At 37.4% G+C, this 19,568-nt stretch overlaps 1 protein-coding gene across 1 annotated transcript; it reads right to left on the bottom strand.

The window, feature by feature from the left end:
• Positions 1–2,955: 2,955 nt before the first annotated feature.
• Positions 2,956–18,063, bottom strand: CRY1 (cryptochrome circadian regulator 1; the record flags this gene model as incomplete). Its single annotated transcript, XM_010175277.1, has 12 exons — positions 2,956–3,251; positions 3,348–3,419; positions 4,579–4,671; positions 5,879–5,980; positions 6,798–7,000; positions 7,107–7,258; positions 9,118–9,429; positions 9,528–9,668; positions 10,280–10,368; positions 11,724–11,908; positions 14,043–14,185; positions 17,955–18,063. Coding segments are annotated over 12 exons (1,705 nt in total), but the record flags the coding sequence as incomplete, so codon positions are not given.
• Positions 18,064–19,568: the final 1,505 nt, after the last annotated feature.

The following is a 19,568-nucleotide window of genomic DNA, read 5'->3' as shown; positions in this document are numbered from 1 at the left end:
ATAAATCTGGTCTGAATTTTAAACTAACACACAGAACTGTCCCATGACTGTAAGTCACCCATGTGATACTAAGAACAAGATAATTAACTCCTCCCACATGAGAATTAATTTGTACACCCACGCAAGAAGGTAACAGATCTAGTTATATGTAAAATGTAGTAATTTAGATTGCTTCTTCAGAGATCTTAATGGCCTGAGAAAACATTTAGATACAACTTCTCTAAGCATTTGAGACAGTATTAACTGAGCAGTGAGCAAACCTGATGTGTTTATAGAAATCAACATTCTCGAAAAGAAGTAAATTAGCTGCAGTACAGGAAAGACTACCGTGCTATCAAGCAAACTGCAATTTTAGAAAAAAAAAACAAAACAAAAAAACCACAACAAAAAACCACCCTAGATTTTGAAGAAACACTTAATTATGTTGGTGAAAAACATGTAATAGTAAGAATACACACAAGCATATAATTTCAACAAAAAGGCCTGAATAATTTGAAGAGTGTTTTGCTTCAGCATCATGAAACTTGAAGTGAAAGGTAATATATTCTGGAAGCCATGAACAGTGAACCAAGTCTAAAAATTAGACTTCCTTTCTTTTATTCTGAAACAGTTTTGTTTGGAAATAGGTACTGGACCAAAAGGGTACACAAAAGAGACATATGTATCTATATATACACAATAATTTTCCTTTATTAACAAGGTATGTCATTACTGAACAAGGCAACTGGGAAATACAAGGACTGGACATATACATGAAAACTTTACAACTCAACAAAAAATTGGCATATGACTTATATACAGATGCAATTAATAAAGGTTACAAGACTACCATATTTGATTGAACACAGTCCTAAGCACTTACATTATGAAAATATGCAGTTGATCATACAGAGGTCAAGTTCTGGAATCTAAAAATAATAACAATTTTAAAACTTCAAAACCTCCTATGTCCATCCATTTTACAGAATATCACTACAGCTTTTCCTACTACCATATACATGAAAGATTATCAAAAATATATTGATGGGTCTATCACTAATAATGAATGTTTATATTTACAATAAGTTAGCAAATTCTTCACCAAATACTTTATATACAAAACTCAATTTGCCCTTTGTGAAAGTCATTAAAAAGTTAAAAACCATAGAAATGCCAGTTAGAAATAATGCATTCCAAAAATTGTACTTGTTTACAACAACTGAGAACAACTGAAAATAATTTATGAACAAGTATGTTGTTTTAGTACATGTACTCTCACAACACTTTAGTTCCAACATAGAGTAGCAGGAATTTTGTCTTGTGTGTTGAGTGGTATCTTCTCTTCCAATAAAGCTGCAAGAAAAAATAATAAAAAAAAATATTCTTAAGCGGTTTGTTGTGAGTCTTTGAAGAAGGCAGAAATAATTCAAGGGACCAATATTCTTTCCCCTTTTCTCAGTGCAGGAAGCCCTGTCCCCATTTGTATTGGCCCAAATACTCAGAATTCTTATTGCTTTGAACACTCCTAACAAAATTAGTCTTATCTGCCAAAACAGAAACCCCTCCAACCTGTCTCTCAACTGAAAAAGAGCTTGGACAGGAATCAGACATTCACTTGCAGGCACTTCCACATAGGCACGAGCACCTTAGGAATTCTGCAACACAAAACATTGATGCTGGATGAATCTACACATACTAAGGATCAGACAGCTACTGGAACACCGACTCTCTTGGAATAATGTTCCACTCAGGCCCATCTGAGCACCAGAAATCAGTTTAAGAACACAGAAGTACAGTTTACAGTGCTTCCAGGATGAGAAAATAGGAGATGGATCAGTTGCTAAGGTCTCAGCTCACTTCTTCACATAACAGGCACTAAGGAAATAATGCTGTGGTTCTTCACTCAATCTAATCAGTACAACACAATTGTTCGCAATGCACCACGAAGTCAAAGTGCTGACACGACATAACAAGCAAAATTAGATCTCGCCGTCAAATCCAAGTGAAATGGACTGAATTTCCCTTTTTATCTCTCGAGATGCCGAATGCATCTTCTATACCTGCTGTAGGGAATCCCTATCTTCCAATTCCACCAAAGTCTCTCCATGTGCTATTCTATTTATTCTTCAAACTCCATAATGACCAACTCTTAATCTGTTTTTTTGTAAACGATAAGGATGGAATGGGATCTCAATCATGTTTAATCTATGCAGACATGCTCCTAGCCTTAGAAATCTTGTCTCCTCTTGTTTCAGACAGCCCTCCATTCTTTGGCTTTCCTCCTAAGTAATTACTCTCTAACTTGCCTTCTGGTTCATCTTCCTTACTGTCAAATCAAACTCTCTGGGAGGAGTATAACATCTTCGGCCTTCTCTTTTCTCTATCCTGTTCCTAAGTAACTTTATGCAAAATACAAAATCCAGTTATCTTCTCTGTGTTGATGATGTCACACAGATCAAACTTCTTCCAGTTTACTGCTTCTCTCTACACATTTTCACACCTGTTCCTGGATATCCATCTAGCAATGCCTCCTCCTCCAATTTCAAGTACTTTTCACCACAGCCTTTATTGACAAACTTTAGCAATCTGAGCATCCTGCTTTGGTTACACACCAGTGAGAAATGGTCAAATCTTCAAATCTTTCTTGTCCCTACACCTTTACAAGCAATAACTACAAGCATTTTGCAGGCTTTCTGCAGCCTCTCTCTAAAAAAAAAATCTTCTGCTTAGTCCACTTGTATGTCTAAAACTCTAATCCAGGCCCCGAGCCTTTCATTTTAAATTGGGTAACTCTTCTGATTCAGGTACATTCATGCAGTGCTGCTGGCACATCTTAAGGTGAGATGCAAGAGCAGTGAGCAACTGAAGCTACATAAGTAGCTCTGATAATGTATATGAAACCCCAGTTTATCCATCTCCCTTTAATTAACACCTCGATCTGTGTCCGATAATCTTTGGCCTGGTTCTATTTTTGTCACTACTTCCTATCTCATTATTTGTAAACTCTCCAGAGCCAGGATTTTGACTGTTTGTACAGGACCTGGAACTGAAATATTTACAGCAATAATTTAGGATCCTTTGCATTGCAGTGATAGAAATGCTATCACAGACACAAAATCTGTACAGGAATTTATTCATTAACAGGATAACTTTAAGGTTCTTACCAGTTTAATTTGTGCTCTGTCGCTGGACTTTTGGTCCAACACTCTGAGTTTCTTCTTCTGGATTCGGGCGTTTCCCTGCACTAATGCCAGTACCAAGGGACGTTCTTCCTGATAAATTTAAAACCAGTATTTACATTAAGACTCTACTGCACCTTCACACATTCAGGAAAAACATTTCGGGTTTTTTGTTGTTCTTTAAATTACCTGCTTGCAATAAGTGCGATTGCTGATTGTCTCCATGAGCATAGTGTAAGATACTACTTGCTTGACAGTAACCTGTTCAGATACAGTAGATAATTATTATAATAAATAACATATAGAACTGCAAGCAAGTGTGCAATTACATTCTTTACAACAACAAAAAGGAGCCAACTGATTTATTTTCCATCGTCAAGAAAAATCCTGCTAGAAACCATCCTGAATGGAGTTCTTATGCAAAAGAAAAAAAAAAAAAAAAAGCCTGATGGCCATCTAGAGCAGTTAAATATATATGCACAGAGAATAATATTAAGTGCATACATATTTATGCATTCAATTTGCAAGAAGCAGAAAGCTTATATATCCAAACACTTTAATTCTCAGTTGTTACAAATTTTAACATCTGTTCTGCCAAGTCTCCTAATCCTTTTTATTATTCTGTTATAGCAACACTAGCAAATCTTTACCATAACTAAACTGTGGGTAAAAAAATGCAAGTAACTTAAAAAAAGATACAAACTATTTTCTGGCTCAGGTAAACTATCCACTGGCAACCTTCACACTGAGCACTCTGCATAAACACTGCAAACCTGCAAAAGCAGTTGCAAGGTTTCTTATTCTGAACATTTGTGGCATTCCAGTTATGTTCTAGGTGCTTAAATAAAACACAGATTACAGTCTTTCATGATCAGTAAACCTCTTAAAACTGCAAAGAAATAAACATTTGCACTAAATTTGATTGCAACTTTGATCCATCACAAAACCACAGCTCAACTTTCTGTATAAAGTAACAAAAATTTGCCACCACAGTATGAAAATGTCCACACAAAACTGTGGAAATTTATTATATATGAAAAGAGTGGTAGTGAAATCAGGGAAAAGATAACATGCAAATTTTGCTATCAAATACACAAACCGAACTTCTTTCTTTCAGTATCTTTCCTTTAAAGTAACCTAGGATAACGTTTATTAATTTTTGTTTAGTCACATTTGTGATCCCTCCCACTCCAAACATACAAATACTGTTCTAGATGAGCATTTTAGAGATAAAAGTGCCAAGACAAACAAGTTCACTCTAAGAAATAATTTTTATGTTTCAAGGACAGAAACAAGGCCAGTTCCAGTTGTAGACAGCAGCTGTCACCAAAAATCTATCCAGGTTATTTTGCTGTTTTGTCTGTTTTTCCACAGGTGCAAGGACTTGGAGATCCTCTACAGACAGGCACTGCCATAATACCTTGCTGCTGAACTCCGCTTGCTCCTGAATGAGAATCTCCCAGGGCACATGGCTGAACAACTGTATGACTATCACCAGTTCCCAGCTGAGCTCCTGGAGAGGCAGAAAAAAAAGACTTAAACATAACAGAAGACATAATTCCAGTTCTGGGATTTTAAATGTTGGGGTTTTTTACCCTCCTCTTCTAGAGGCAGACTTTGATTGTGTCTTTTTTTTTTTTTTTTAAACACAAACCACCTCACAACAGGTCCCAAACTTTCATGCTTTTGTCGTTCCAAATACACACTTGCAAATTCAGATGAATGCACAGTAACCTCCTACAAAATGGATACATTTCTGATGTGAAAAGTGCAAGTCCATGTATACATCTAGGTATATATGTATACACTTTAAGGAGAAAAAGAGCACACATAATGTTCATTTTTTAAACAAAGTAAGTCCTTCCTGTCTTCTAAATTTCTGAACTTAAAAGAAATAAAAGCTCAAGCACCCAGCTTTAAGAAGTCTAGACTTTAATTCTTTGAGAGGAACTGTACTGGCCGAGAGCAGTAGGTCTATCTCCCTCCGCAATCTGCTTCTAACTTTCACTAAAGCCTACGGAGAACACAAAGCCAGTAAATTTCCAGTTCTGTTGCATCCTTTTACAATGAGGAGTCCAAGGTGTACACAGTATTCAAGATGTTGATGCACCATGAATTTATGCAATGTTAATACTGGTATTATTTTTATTTTTTTCTTAGTAACTATTTAATGGTAGTCTTCGTATGTTAAAATAAGAATGTTAGTAGTTTAAAGTAATTTTCAGCAAAACTATACGATAAATTCAATATTAAGTTCTTTCAGATACCATCAACCATATTGTTGTTGACATTATGGTAGAATTAAATTCCAGTAAGCAATCTAATGCTAGCATTAGGAAACTTCACAAATTAACAGTTCTGACTTGAAAACTCACAAATCACTCCCTATTACAAATATCAGGATGCTTTTAGGCTTCTAGAAGAAAATCACCTTCAAATGCTGTAGAAATCAAACTGTTTGATACACGCTAAGAAGTAAGTTTCGGGGGGGGGGGGGGGGGGGTAACAGGTTAAAAAATTCTTACATGTTTGAGACTAAAAAAAGTCTAATACAAATACTACCGAACTTAGTGAATAAATTTGAAAATGTTTGTGACTTGCACTGAAAACTGTCTTGTGAAAACATTTCTTTCTTATAATCCACAATGCTAAGGGCATTAATAAATAAGTTTGTGCTGTTCAGTTCCGATAATTCTATGTATTGAAAGAATTTGACTGACCTCCTGTATTACCACAACCAGAAATGCTTTCTCCTGGTGAATAGCCCATTAGGCCACCATTTCCATTTCCATTTGGATTAGAAGGCACTGTTGCAAGAAGACCTAAGCAACAAAATAAAGTATATACCCATAAAGAAAGACAGTAAAAAAAAAAAAAAAAAAAGTATAGTATGCTTTTTTCCTCATGATAGCCAATTCTCCACCCTCACCCTGAGTGGTTTACCTTTATAAAAGGAGAACATCTCTATCTTGCCTACTTTTGTGATTTGCCAAGTAATTTTAGTTCACAGTTACTTAACAGGCATTTCCTACATAATATTCTGCATACCTTTCCCAATGTTCATGAGTTACACGTATTTGCTGTGTTGCGCTGAAGCGCAACACATCTTGATTCAACATCCAATATCTGAACATTCTGACTGCTTACACCTTCCTGAGCAATGCAAGTGCACGTGGTTTACCCCTCAGAGCAAAGGGGATGGTCTTTCCTAACTAGAAAGGATGCTACCAGAGGTTGCTTTGGTCTCTATTTAAGCAACAGCATTTGCAAATGCAAATTCAGTATGGCTGAAGTTATGAATCACATTATTTTTATAATCACTGGTATTAGAACCTATCTATACAAAAGTACCTGAACACACAGAAGACCTAGTTTAAACAAAAAACTTCCAATAACCCACAGAAAAAAAATTACGGGTGAGATTTGGAAAGAGGCACTCCACTTAAGCTTTCTTCTCTTTCTTGGTTACATCTCATATTTTCATTTATTTGCATATAAAACCCTGGTCACCACACTGAGCTCGCATCTGATTACTGCTGCTATGGGACAAAATCATTATTTTCTATGGGACAAAATTATTATTTTCTAGAAGGTGAGAGAAGTTTTCAAATAAATAAAGCCAATAGCCTATAACCATACCCAGTCCTCTGTATCGTGAAAGCTGCTGGTAGATTTGTTTCATCCTCTCAATATTCAGACGGCTTGCCTCTGCATGATTTACCATTGGTTTGGGATAATTAACTCCTATAATACATTTTGCAGCCTTCTGGATGCTCTCTGGGGCATTCCAAGGATCATAGATGTACTTTGCAGGGAAACCTCTAAGTACTGGCAAATAACGTCTTTAAAAGAAAAAAAAAATAAATTAAAAAAGGTCACTAAGTATAAAGCTGCTTCACAGTTTAAGCAACTTTCATGGATCACTGCAATTTCTGGAATGTGAGTTACCTGATATAATCCCCGTTTGGGTCAGTTCTTCTGCCAAAACCCACTGGACAGTAGCAGTGAAAAAACTGCTGAAAGAAGGAACTACAGGATAGCCACATCCAGCTTCCAGCATTCACACTCCAATCTGCGTCAAGTAAGAGCTCTTCAAAGACCTGAAGAAATTAGAGCAACAAGTTAGTCTGAACATGGCACACCTTCGAGACACCTGCTTTTTCAGGAATTGTTCTGCATTTCTGGTTTCAGCAGAGGAAACCCAGCTCTTCAACACAGCAACACTCCTTACGTGGCAACATTCACAGAATGGTCAGTACGCAATGGCAAAGACTTACCCAAATGCCAGACTTAAGAAGTAAAGTGTGATAGCCCTTTTGGCTTTTACCCTGGAAAAAACTTGTAAACATCTGCTACAACCAAAAAAAGTTACACATTCTTGCATAAACACATCCTTAAAAAAATAAATCCTCAAAGGATGGCTGGAGCCTCATTGCTTGCAAGTGGCATTTGTTGGTTTCAGAAGAGTTGCTTCATCACGTTACAACTGAGTTTCAGAGTAGCACAAACATTCAGAAGTTGCATCCTTGAAGGCCAATAGTTAATCTAGTAAGTCAGTTTTGATGATGCACACTTAAATTCCTCAAGGTATATGAGCCACCAAGCATGCTGAGGAACGGTGGGACAGATAATGACCTCTGGTCTGAAGACAAAAAAAGGTGATCTCTCTCTCTCTCTCTCCATATATTCAGTAAGGCATTCATTCTACACACTGACTAAGTGTTACAAAAGTATCTTTATCTAAATATCTGCAACTACTTGGAATAAAGTGTTTGTTTTGAAAAAATAAGATTTATTGCAAATCATTTTTAAAAAACTTTTTAAATAGAAAATGACTAATAATGTAAGATCTATAGATAAGCACTAAGTGTTAGCACACAACTGTTCCACTAGATGCTGCCATGCAGTAAGACATTGGAAATAACACCGTTGCAGAAGGCCAGATTAACTTTTGCTAGCAACAGATGTATGAATTAAATGTCCTTCCATGGCACAAGTCTGGGCTCTCCATATATCTGTATTATTTTAAAAGTAAGAAAAAGTTGGTGTTTATCTGTAATACACAGTTTTATCATTTGGCTGAGTCACCTATGTATGTGCATCTTCCAGGTCTTTATCAACTGCAAAAGGAAAATTCCCAAAGCAGCTTATGTCCGTTGTGTAACCAAGATAATTTTTTTTTTTAAATGAAAGGTGTTTACTTACAACTGATCTGTTAAGAAAGGTGAAATTCCATAAGATTATACACATATATAAGTGAGGTCACAATCCTGATAGCAAGTAAATTATTTTTTAGATTTCAAAAATATAAAACTATTTTTAATTGATTATAGTTGCTCAGTAAAAGATGTGCTACCCTTCTGAAAATGTAAAACTGATTCAAAGGCTGAGATTAAACTATTCCATTACCTTCTTCAAGAGACTGACATTTGTAATTTGAACTTCAGCATCTCTTCAAAGGGATACTTGTATAGAAATTAATTGCACTGAAACTTCAGCCAAATCATGTTGCCCATACTACACTTCTAACATTGTGTGAAGGTACAGAAATTGCTGAAAGGAAATTCCCAGCTTTTAGTTTTCTCCCTTTAATTCCCATGGTGCTTCCCCTTCGCAGGGAAGCAGACATGAGATGCGAATAGGCAGTGTTCACACAGTATGACTGGAAAGAAATTTCAATTACAAAAACAATCCATGTTTATTTGCCAATTTAGAAAGAGATCTCAGATTTAAAAGAATTGCAGCCCTATTCTGACTGCAAGAAACACTTTAATATTCCAATAAAAGAGAGCATTCAACAGGCAAAACTTAACCACCACAGGTTTATGAGAACCAATTTAATTTTCAGCACAGTTTAAGGTTAAAAATTCAACTTATACCACACAGTAACAATAATTCTCAAATGACTATTTGAAACTTTAAAAGGCACTTTAAGGGATTCAAGAATAAGAAACAATACCTTCATTCCTTCTTCCCAGCTAATCCAGAGGTCACCTCGAGTCAAAAAGCATGCTACAGCATGTCGGGCTAAATGGTGAATCCAGCCTTCTTGACGAAGCTGCGTCATAATTGCATCAATCCAAGGAAAACCTGTCCTGCCTTCTGCCCACTTGGCCAAAGCCTCAGGATTCTTATCCCATGGAATTTGAACACAGATAGGATTCCCCTCCATTTTATCAAACCGTGGATTATTAGTCGCTGCCGTGTAGAAAAATTCACGCCATAACAGCTGGCCATAGAGGGAGAGGGGAGGGGAGCTGTTCTTTTTCACCTGAAGATCACCATTAAAGGAAAACATTTTATTAGGAGAAGTAGTAGAGAAAAATCATGGCAGCTAAGAATGTGTAGTTGACTACGTAGAAATCATACCTTTTTGTAGAGATCCGTTAACTTGAAATAAAAGAGACGACAGGACAAACAGCCAAAGCGGAGGTAGGGACTAAGCCCTGTGGGGCTTGCCAGAAGGGAATTTGCATTCATTCGTGGTCTTTCAAAGTTTGCTACCCAAGCCTTAAAAAAAAAAAAACCAAACAAACAAACAAACAACAAAAAACCAAAAAGCATACAGCACTATCAGTCTACAGGCTAGGTAGCAACTTGTAAACATGAAGGGAGAAATCACGCACTGCCTATAGCTGAATCCAGACACTGGGCAGATGATCACGTTACCTACAGTATCTAAGAATTCCTGTTGAATCAATGGAACCTCTAGAAGATAATTGATCTTAATGCAGAAGCATGAACTATCTATCTATCTATCTATCTATCTATCCCTTTCTTTTAAATACAGAGGAAACCTAGACACCTAGGAATACCTTTGCTTTTAGATGAATTCCCCTTCAAAGTTATAAAAAGTATGTTTAAAGTAACATTACTTCCAAAGAAAAAAATAACTTTTTTTTGTAGAAAATACCATGACAGACTTTCTCTAAAAAGCAAATTAGAAGACAACCTGCTATTATCTTTTAAAACTAAGAAACAGCAACTTGATTTATATCATTATACTGCAGCCTTGAGTTCTAGTTTCTGGTTTTAATTTTTAAAAAAAAACTTTTACATTCCATTACAAAGATTAACCACGTTCCCCAGGTATGTCACACTTGCAATCATTTGAAACACACCTTTCGTTCTAAATGTCTTTCCAATCGTGTGAGAGCTTCTGTTTCTCCCCCTGGCCATACTGCAGAAGGCAAACCGTCTGTGTCAAAACCTGAAAAACAAATTGAAACAAGGAAATTCCTTGTTTGCTTATACTGCAGGGCAACACAATTCTAGCATATTGATACTCAACTACATTTTATTGTATCTTGAGAATAAGCTTAAGTTGGACACACAGCAAAGTACGAGTTTTAAAACAGTATGCAACCAAGTCTTATCAAAGCACATTCAATGCCTCTAACTTACAGCAAAATCCAATTTTTACTTATACATTTACATTAATTTACATTACAATTTTTACATGCTGAATGGTCTTACTTAAATTCCACTTCTGATTTTTGCACAAAGTGATTTTTCTATCATTTTTCAAATTATTTTCAATTTCTCAGCTCTGCAATATGTGGGCTATCCCAAAACCATAACTTTTTTTTTTTTAATTACTACCAAGCAGCAACAATTGCTCTTGTAATTTACAGAATGTCTAAAAACTTCTTCAATCAAGTTAAAAGCATGAGTGCTATATCTTCAGAATATGGCTAGGTTTTATTGACCTTGGCTTAAAAAACAGATGGGGATTATTGTCAATTTGATGATAAACAGATACTTGAACTACAAAAGAAAGATGAGAAGAAGCTAACAAGATTTCTTCCACACTCCTACACCTCTCCCAAGACTGTTCATCATGTGCATGAGATAATGTCTGCCTCTAGTTTAAACACTGTATAGCGAGATCTTCTCTTCTTGAAAAAGTCTTTGTAAGCACAGGTCTGTTGTATAACAGTTCAAACGGACTAAAGAGAGCAGCCAGAGCTTAGCCAAAACCTGTCCAGACCCTTTTGTTCACAAAATGGAGGTCATACCACATTTGCTTGTATTTCATGGCAGGGGGGGAACAGGAAAGGGTTGAGAGGGATTCACAGGACAACAGCTTGATACTATTTCTTAAAGTCAAATTTACAAAAATAAGACTTTTTTCATCCCCAAGAAGCTTTTAAAATGATTAATTGCCTTATTATTATTATCTTTTTTTGGCACTGCAAGACAAGAGGGTTTTTTCAATTAACTTATAAAATGACAGAAAGATACCAAATGCATTTAATACAAAACGAAGTATCAGAGACTATTACTGTTAGTAGCTTAATGATTACTTGGTATCATGGGAAAGTGGCTATGCTGTATTATGAGAAGCCAAACAGTACTCAGTGTGGTTTGATCTATCTGACCTCCCATTTAAAAGAAAACAACTAAAATTTACAGAGCCCATTATCCTTTTTTATGTCATAATTGGCATAAGTTTAACAGTTAGCCATAAGCAGAACCTCTCTCGCAGTTAGTTTAAGTATTATGCTTTTAGTGGTAGATTACATCTTACTCGTGTCACAACGTCAAAGCAATCCTAGAACATACCTAGCTCTTCAAGTGATGGGACACCGTATTTCTCGTCATGATCATCAGAAACTGGAGTAGTACATTTTTCCATTACTTCTGGGGTTATAGTCTCCACTGGCATCTCCAGTGGTTCCATTCTACTAATTAGGGTCTGGAATCGCTTGTAAGTAAGAGGAGGTTGTCCTCCATTTAGTTCTATTATTCTGGATTTTAAAATTTTTAAAAAAGAAAAAAAGAAAAAAGTATGTCAGACAATAGTATATAACAATTTTTTTATTTTAATAAAATATACACACTTATACATACAAAGAAATATCTTCTTACCTGCCTCCAGCATATTACATAAAATCATAGATATACATGGTAATCCAAACAGTTTGAACTTTAATTTTAACATCCATTTTGCTATTGTTGGGTCACAACATCCTCACACAACGTTACAGACTTGGGGAAGAGTGGCTGGAAAGCTGCCCAGCGGAAAGTGACCTGCGGGTGTCAGTTGATAGCTGGCTGAATACGATCCAGCAGTGTGCCCAAGTGGCCAAGAAGGCCAATAGCATCCTGGCCTGTGTCAGAAATAGTGTGGCCAGCAGGAGTGGGGAAGTGATTGTGCCCTTGTACATACCTCAAATACCGGGTTCAGTTTTGGGCCCCTCACTACAAGAAAGATATTGAGGTGCTGGAGCGTGTCCAGAGAAGAGCAACAAAGCTGGTGAAGGGTCTGGAGAACAAGTCTCATGAGGACTGGCTGAGAGAACAGGGGTTGTTTAGCCTGGAGAAAAGGAGGCTGAGGGAAGACCTTGTTGCTCTCTACAGCTACCTGAAAGGAGATGGTAGCGAGGTGGGTCTCAGTCTCTTATCCCAAGTAACAAGCAATAGGACAAGAGGAAGCAGACTTAAGTTGCACCAGGGGAGGTTTAGGTTGGATATCAGGAAAAATTTCTTTACTGAAAGGGTTGTCAAGCATTGGAACAGGCTGCCCAGGGAAGTGGTGGAGTCACCATCCCTGGAGGTATGTAAAACACAGGTAGTTGTGGTGCCTGGGGATGTGGTTTAGCGGTGGACTTGGCAGTGTTACGTTAGCAGTTGGACATGATGATCTTAAAGGTCTTTTCTAGTTAAAATGATTCTATGATTTTGTCCTTTTTTCCTCACTAGGGAGACATATAAATTAACTGTTTATATCCAAGTCAATTATTCTTCATTCCTGGATTGAGGAAAGTCCCTCAAGAATGATATAAGTAATGAATATGGATATCTCAAGGCAAAGAAAAATACAGATCAGCAAAGCAAATGAGAGATCATAGCTACATAAAGATAGATCCAAGTCACCGACAAGACTATGCTATTTGCATTAAAAAAATCCCACTCTGTTCTGGAACAGCAGCCTTACAACTGTCTTAACATAGGGAAAAATTAAGGTGTAGTTTATAGACAATGACTGTTGTAAAAACAGCTTCTGTATTTTGCACTATCACCTTAAATATATCTAAAAAACTCAGAAACAGGAAAACTTCAAAGAAATAATTTACAAAGCGGCAGATGGGACCAACTGTTCACTTGGGGGACAGTGCTTGGGCAGGGACGGAAGAAAAAGAATTTTAAGTTTAGGATTAAAAAAATCCCAAACAAACCAAGTATTGGTTTCAAAACAATAAATAATTCCTTTTCTCCTATATGTCTAGCTGCCTCTCATACAATGGCTTGTAACAGAATAAAATGGGCACCTACCACAATAAATCACTCAATGTTAAGAGAAGCCAAGTCATACTTTTGAATAGGTTGCGGATTATGTTTCTATAATAGGGAGCTAATACTAATCCATTTAAATAGATCCATGTAAAAATATAAACAAGATATTAAGTAAGGCAATGTAGGGATTTCCAACAATCCCTAATTACCTACTGGATACATAACTGATACGAAACAGTTCTTCAAAAATAAAATACTTTCTGATAACTTTTGTACAGCAAGTGAAATAAGGACAAAAATCTAACAACAGAAATAAACAACAACGGATCTTATGTGGGAGAAGTTACAGGCATGTTTTGAGTAACTTCATTATAAAGACAGATAATTAACATGACCACTATTTTCAAAAGAACCCCAAAACAAAAGAGTATTTCACAGTTATGTATAATTTCTTGGAGTTGCAAAATTCTACTCAGTATGTAATAAAATTTGAATGGATAAAAGAGAAACAAAACAAGTTTGTAGTCTTCCTACCTATGAAGTGCTCTGCATAGGAAGTAGCACACAATATCTAATCAAATACTACATAAAATTCAGACTTGCTTTTTTTTTTTCTTTTTAAAATCAGAGGTAATGGTAACTTACTTGTCTAGGTCATATAACGTATGGGAAATTCGAACAATGACCTCCACTCCAGCTTCACTAGCCAGCTTCTTAATCGCTGCATCTCTTTCCTTCCCAAATGGTTCAGAATCATATTCAATAGAGAGTTTTGCAATATTCCATTCCTGCAACACAAACCGAACGTGATCCTTCAGCAAGATGGCTGCTTGAGGGAGGGCGAGGGAAAGGTGAACGGGAAGAACAGGAACAAGATGGAACACCAATTATTATTACCTGTGGATAGTTGTCAGATATACACAAAGACCCAAAATACATTTAGACACCCAGACTCACAAAAATAAAGTCCAATGTTTTCGCACCTAAGTAGGAATCAGGCATAAAAAAGCCTCTATTTGCCTGTCCCATTGCTATGGGTGAACACAGTAGTGAGAAAACTTCTGTGCAAATTTTGAAAACTCAGCTCTAACTTTAGGATCCATGTACCTTACGAGACGCAACAGAAGGGAAAGATGACAGAGCCCGTCTTCTGGACATTAATCAGCAGAAGTATCTTGCTCTGCAGAAAATCTTTTCACGTATGCCTGTCAGCTTTAACAGCAGAACTGAAGTGTTGGGTAGGGGGAGGGTGCAAAATACCCCCCCTCCCTAAAACCAAACACCACACATTTTCCTTTTCCAAAGCCCTATCCCTCACCCACCAGAATGGACAATCTTCAAATTCTCAATTAAAAATAAATAAATAAATACATAAATAAAGAGAATGCCTTCAAGTCTATTATCCTTTGTGTCACAGATGCTGTTACCAAGGCCAACAGTAAAGTAAAAGGTGGAGGGGGAAAAGTGAAGAAAGGGATCACTAACAGCGAAGGCTGAACTAACAGCTAAGGCTTCTGCAACAGCAGGAAACTAAAAAGGTTGCTACTGTTGCTACTATGCACACAGTTATCCTAGAAAGCCATTCTGTCAGTCAAACTCAGAAATACCTTTCTAATCCATCAGAATCTTAATCTGTTGATTTAACACACCAGCCAGACTATTTCAGAGAACTGGATTTACACCAAAGAGCCAAGGGGAATTCTATGCCGTTCAACTACGGTGCTGTTTCACTTCTGGACTCTCTAGTTCTCTCCTAGATGAAGCCCAGATACAACCCTGGGGACAGGTGATTCCAAGGAGTGCTTGCTCTTTGTAAGAAGGCTTGGCTCCTTCCATCGTTAAGTCTGCCAAGAATGACCCAGCAGGCCCTGAATCCTCAAGCAACCTCCTACACCCTCATACAACATTTATTTCCCATTTCATAATGCAAAACCACTGTCTGACAGGTTGCAGCACATACTTTGCTAAATCTTTCTTTCCTCTGGCATATAGAAAAGAAAACCATAAAAAAGTACCCAAGAGTCAGAGTCACATCCCCAGGGGAGCCAAGGAACTCTGAGACAAGCGCTACGTGATGTGAATACACCCAGATTACATCAGCATGAGCTAGGCACTTCAAAGAAACATGGACACAAACAGCTCTGCACATACTGCTGGATGCTTTTAGCAACACTGATGCACTCCAACAATTAGAGATTGTTCCAATTCTATTTGCTTTATCAAGCCAGTCCCAAAGAGCTAGAGATACAGAGCAGACCAGGACAAACTGAAGAGAACAAGGCAAGAACCAACCAAAACTTGACTACTTCAAGTTAACCAACAGGCACCAAGTAGGTGCCTGCTACTAGTAGAAGTTGCATCTCTGCAGTCAGATGGAACCACTATCCTCAAGTTACTTAAAAAATATATATATACCCAAACAAATTAAAGTAATTTTGCAAAGACCTGCCAAGTCCACTAGTGAAAATATTCTGTCTCTATGCACTACTCAAGAGGATGACAGCTTACCACTGCTATTGGTAGCAGCACTGTTAGCAAGTACTGCTAAGAACATGGGACACTGAATTCAGTGTCTTAAGGGAAGCAAAGCTGCTCTGAAGGACTGCAGAGAAGAAAGCACAGTTGTATATATATAAAGAACATGGGACACTGAATTCAGTGTCTTATGGGAAGCAAAGCTGCTCTGAAGGACTGTAGAGAAGAAAGCACAGTTGTATACACACACACACACACACACACACACGAATGAAAGAGCCTAAAGGTCTTTGAGGTCTTTTGCAAGGATAAAGACAGGTCAGTGCTCTGCCTTCGGAAGGAATTGTCCTTCAGCCTGTGGTAAGGAGAACCCTACCAATAAACAGTTGCGAAACATTCATTCCCAGAAAATTCACAGATGCTGGCATCTGTGATAGAGCTCCTGACACAAGGCTCTACAGAAGTTCCACTATCTCCTACCACTATTTAAAGTTATCTTTTCCCAGCCAAAAGACACCTACATGTGTTCTTCAGGGTCAGGATCATCACTCTACATTAAGACATTTAATGAGGATGATCTGAAAAGCCTGGTTCAGTGTTATATGCCCTTCACTGCACTGCTAATGCCTGATACAGCTACTGCTCTGGCAAAAGAAGCTGGGAGATTAATGATTGATAGAGGCATGTTCCAGGTAGTCTTCAGCCAAAATCTGAAGAAGTTTTCAAGAGCTTCAACAATGCCTTTTATTTGTTCAAGTACAGAGGATGCTCCTGAAAAGCCTCTTACTGAACAAATATATGACAAAGACACATTTTGGTAATTTGAAGAACCAGAAGACAGACAGATATGAAAGTTCTTTTCTGATTGCTGTACACTATCTATACGACAAACTATTTTCATTACCTTCTCAGCACTAAAATTAATATTCTGAAAACATGTTACTCCAATGCTGTTAGGCATAGAAAGATCAGCCTAGTAGCAAGATCTGAAACAGGAGTTGTCAATGTAGCTATTAAAGTATTTAAGGAAACTTGTCACAGGTCACAAATCCAGAGGGCAACACACACAACAGCAAGACCTTTGCCCCTATTAAATGCAATCAGACCAAATTTGTCAGGTAGATACAACAAGCTCAAATATCTGGGGGATTGCAAGCAGCAACTAACGCCACAGCACTCTGCAGAAAACTCTTCACTGAGGGGAAATAAAGAAAAGACCAGAATACGATCAAGTCATCATTTCACAACTAAAGCACAAGAACGAAGATGGAAATCTGGGTTTTGGTTGAGTTTTCAGCTTGGTATTGAAGACTTGGAAATAAAAATCTTGAACAAATTACCTCTTTGTCAAGAGGTATTTTTCCCCCCTCCAGTTTTGCTCATCTTGGTCACCTCAATCTAGTCATTCCGTAAAAACTTTTAAAATCAATCTGTAAAGTGTTAATTTTACTATTTTATTATAGTATTGTTACCTTAATACACTATTATCCATGGAAGATAAATTAATATCAGTAACAAACCCTCACAGCTTTAATTTGCTCAATAATAAGACCTTCTCCCACAAAAGCCTTAAACTTGACTAGAAATTGCTTTTTACCTGCACTACGCTTTTACCAAGCCTACTACCAGCAAAGAGTTTATTAAATCACTTTTAATGGCAAATAAACAGCCACAGCAGGTATTTGGCCTAAACAGAACATCGCTTTTACAGATCAGGCTTTGAACCTGGATTCATGTACACAGAATTATATTTCAGTATTTCAAAGGAGACCTGGAAAAGAAAATTTAGTACATACAGTACCTACACTTAGCACATCATTAGAAATAAATTCCATTTCTGGAAAGAAAGAAACAAAAAACTATAAAGTCTAAAAGCAACTCAGTTGGGTTAGCGATACGCATGTTAGAGGGGAAAAAATTAAAATCTAACAAAAACAACCTTAAAGAGAAACTGTAAGGACACCAGTAAGTATTTGCATGGATAACAACTTGCACTGAAGTATACAGTACAGGAAGTATTCCTGGTTGAAATTATTTTGTCATATTTATGGACAGAAACAACAACTGTAAGGTATCATTTACCTTAAAAAGTCTGGGGAAAACATCTGCTGGCTGTCCACGAATAACAAACAACCGTGAGTTCAGTTTCCGTAGATTGGCATCAAGATCCTCAAGACACTGAAGCAGGAATCTGCAAGGAATTGCAAAGAAACATTTATTTTCTGAGGGAAACAAAATGATTTCACAATAGAAAAAGGTAACTAAGATGAACAATCCAACAAGGATTATCACATCTTCAGTATTTGGGCGATGTATGCATGTTCACATCATAATTACACTTAGCTGAAAGTAGTTCAATACAATATAATACATTAAGTGATACGTAACTCAGAAAACCAACTGCACCGTCATTTCAGTTTTCACCTCAACACTGTTCAACTCTGGAATGGACTAAAACATACTCAAGTCTTACCTAGAAGTATCTTCTCACTTTAAAGAAAAAAGTACACCACAGGGAAAAAAAGAAACAAACAACAAAAACCAAACAAACAGAATATCAGCTGTTGGCATACTGCTACTAAACTTAATCCAAGTCCTTCTTACAACACAGCAGCCTGAACTGGTATGAGGTTTTTAGTAACAGAGGACTACATGGTCACAACTATCCCTTTGGCCTTCATTTATAAAAATAGCCCTCTATATAGTAAACAGTTTTATACATCTTGGCTGTAACCTCACCTGAATTATTTAATGAGCAAATCGGCAAACAAGTTTTTTTTTAAAAAAAGCCAGGGGGAGGAATGGGGTGCTGCAAACCTGCAAGTCTAAGAGGAACAGGTAGTTGCACAAAGGATGCTGAGATAGGTTCATATATGCAAAGATTTATTAGTGAGTACAGTAACTAAAAATAACTCCAATTGTGAAAATTGTTTGGGGGAAGAATTTTTTTTTTTTTTTAAAGAAAGAAGAGGAAAAATGGAAACTCTCTTTTGCAGCCAGCCAGAAAGAGAGATGCTGGAGGTCACCAAATGAGTGCCCTTCCCCTGGACTCCTCTCCAGTGTAACAAGTGGCTCCTCTGCAATACTTTTCCTTGTAGTAACGTTATAGTTTTCACCAGGAGCTGCTCAAACCCTGTCAGCTGTTCGTTCTTACAATGCTGCTGGCACTCACTAAAGTGCAAGTTGAACAGGCAGCTGCTAAGTCAGAGCCCACCAGTCATTAACCTCTGTGCACATATGTTAGTGGATCCCCTGCTATAAACCAAAAGCTACTCTCAAAAGTGGAAAAAAGAGGAGATTCCCACAGTGCAGGCCACTATTCCCCAGAGCCTGCTGTAACAACACTATACGCAGGGCAAGGACACAAGGATAACAGCAGCAGCCCGAGAGCACCGCGGGGAAAGCAGTGCTACACAGGCTGCACCCACAGCCCAGGTGAAAGGGTGCTGAGCTCCCAGGGAAGGGTAGATTATACCACCACAGCACCCAGAGCATTGCAAAGGCAAAGGAACTGAGCAACCAGGCTTACTAAAAATCAGGAGTCCATAAAACACCTAGGGTTTTAAGAATGAATCCTAAAAATAACCAGTTACAATGAAAACGCTACACCTAGGAGGGATATAGCATATATGACTGTTGTAAACCTACTAACGTTTTTTACATTTTCTTGAGATTTAGCAATGTATGTGCTGCCTC

Source organism: Antrostomus carolinensis, unplaced genomic scaffold (assembly GCF_000700745.2).
Source record: "Antrostomus carolinensis isolate BGI_N321 unplaced genomic scaffold, ASM70074v2 scaffold5729, whole genome shotgun sequence".
Classification (NCBI taxonomy): domain Eukaryota; kingdom Metazoa; phylum Chordata; class Aves; order Caprimulgiformes; family Caprimulgidae; genus Antrostomus; species Antrostomus carolinensis.
The sequence above is the reverse complement of the archived record's forward strand: the minus strand, read 5'-3'. Positions and strand labels throughout refer to the sequence as shown.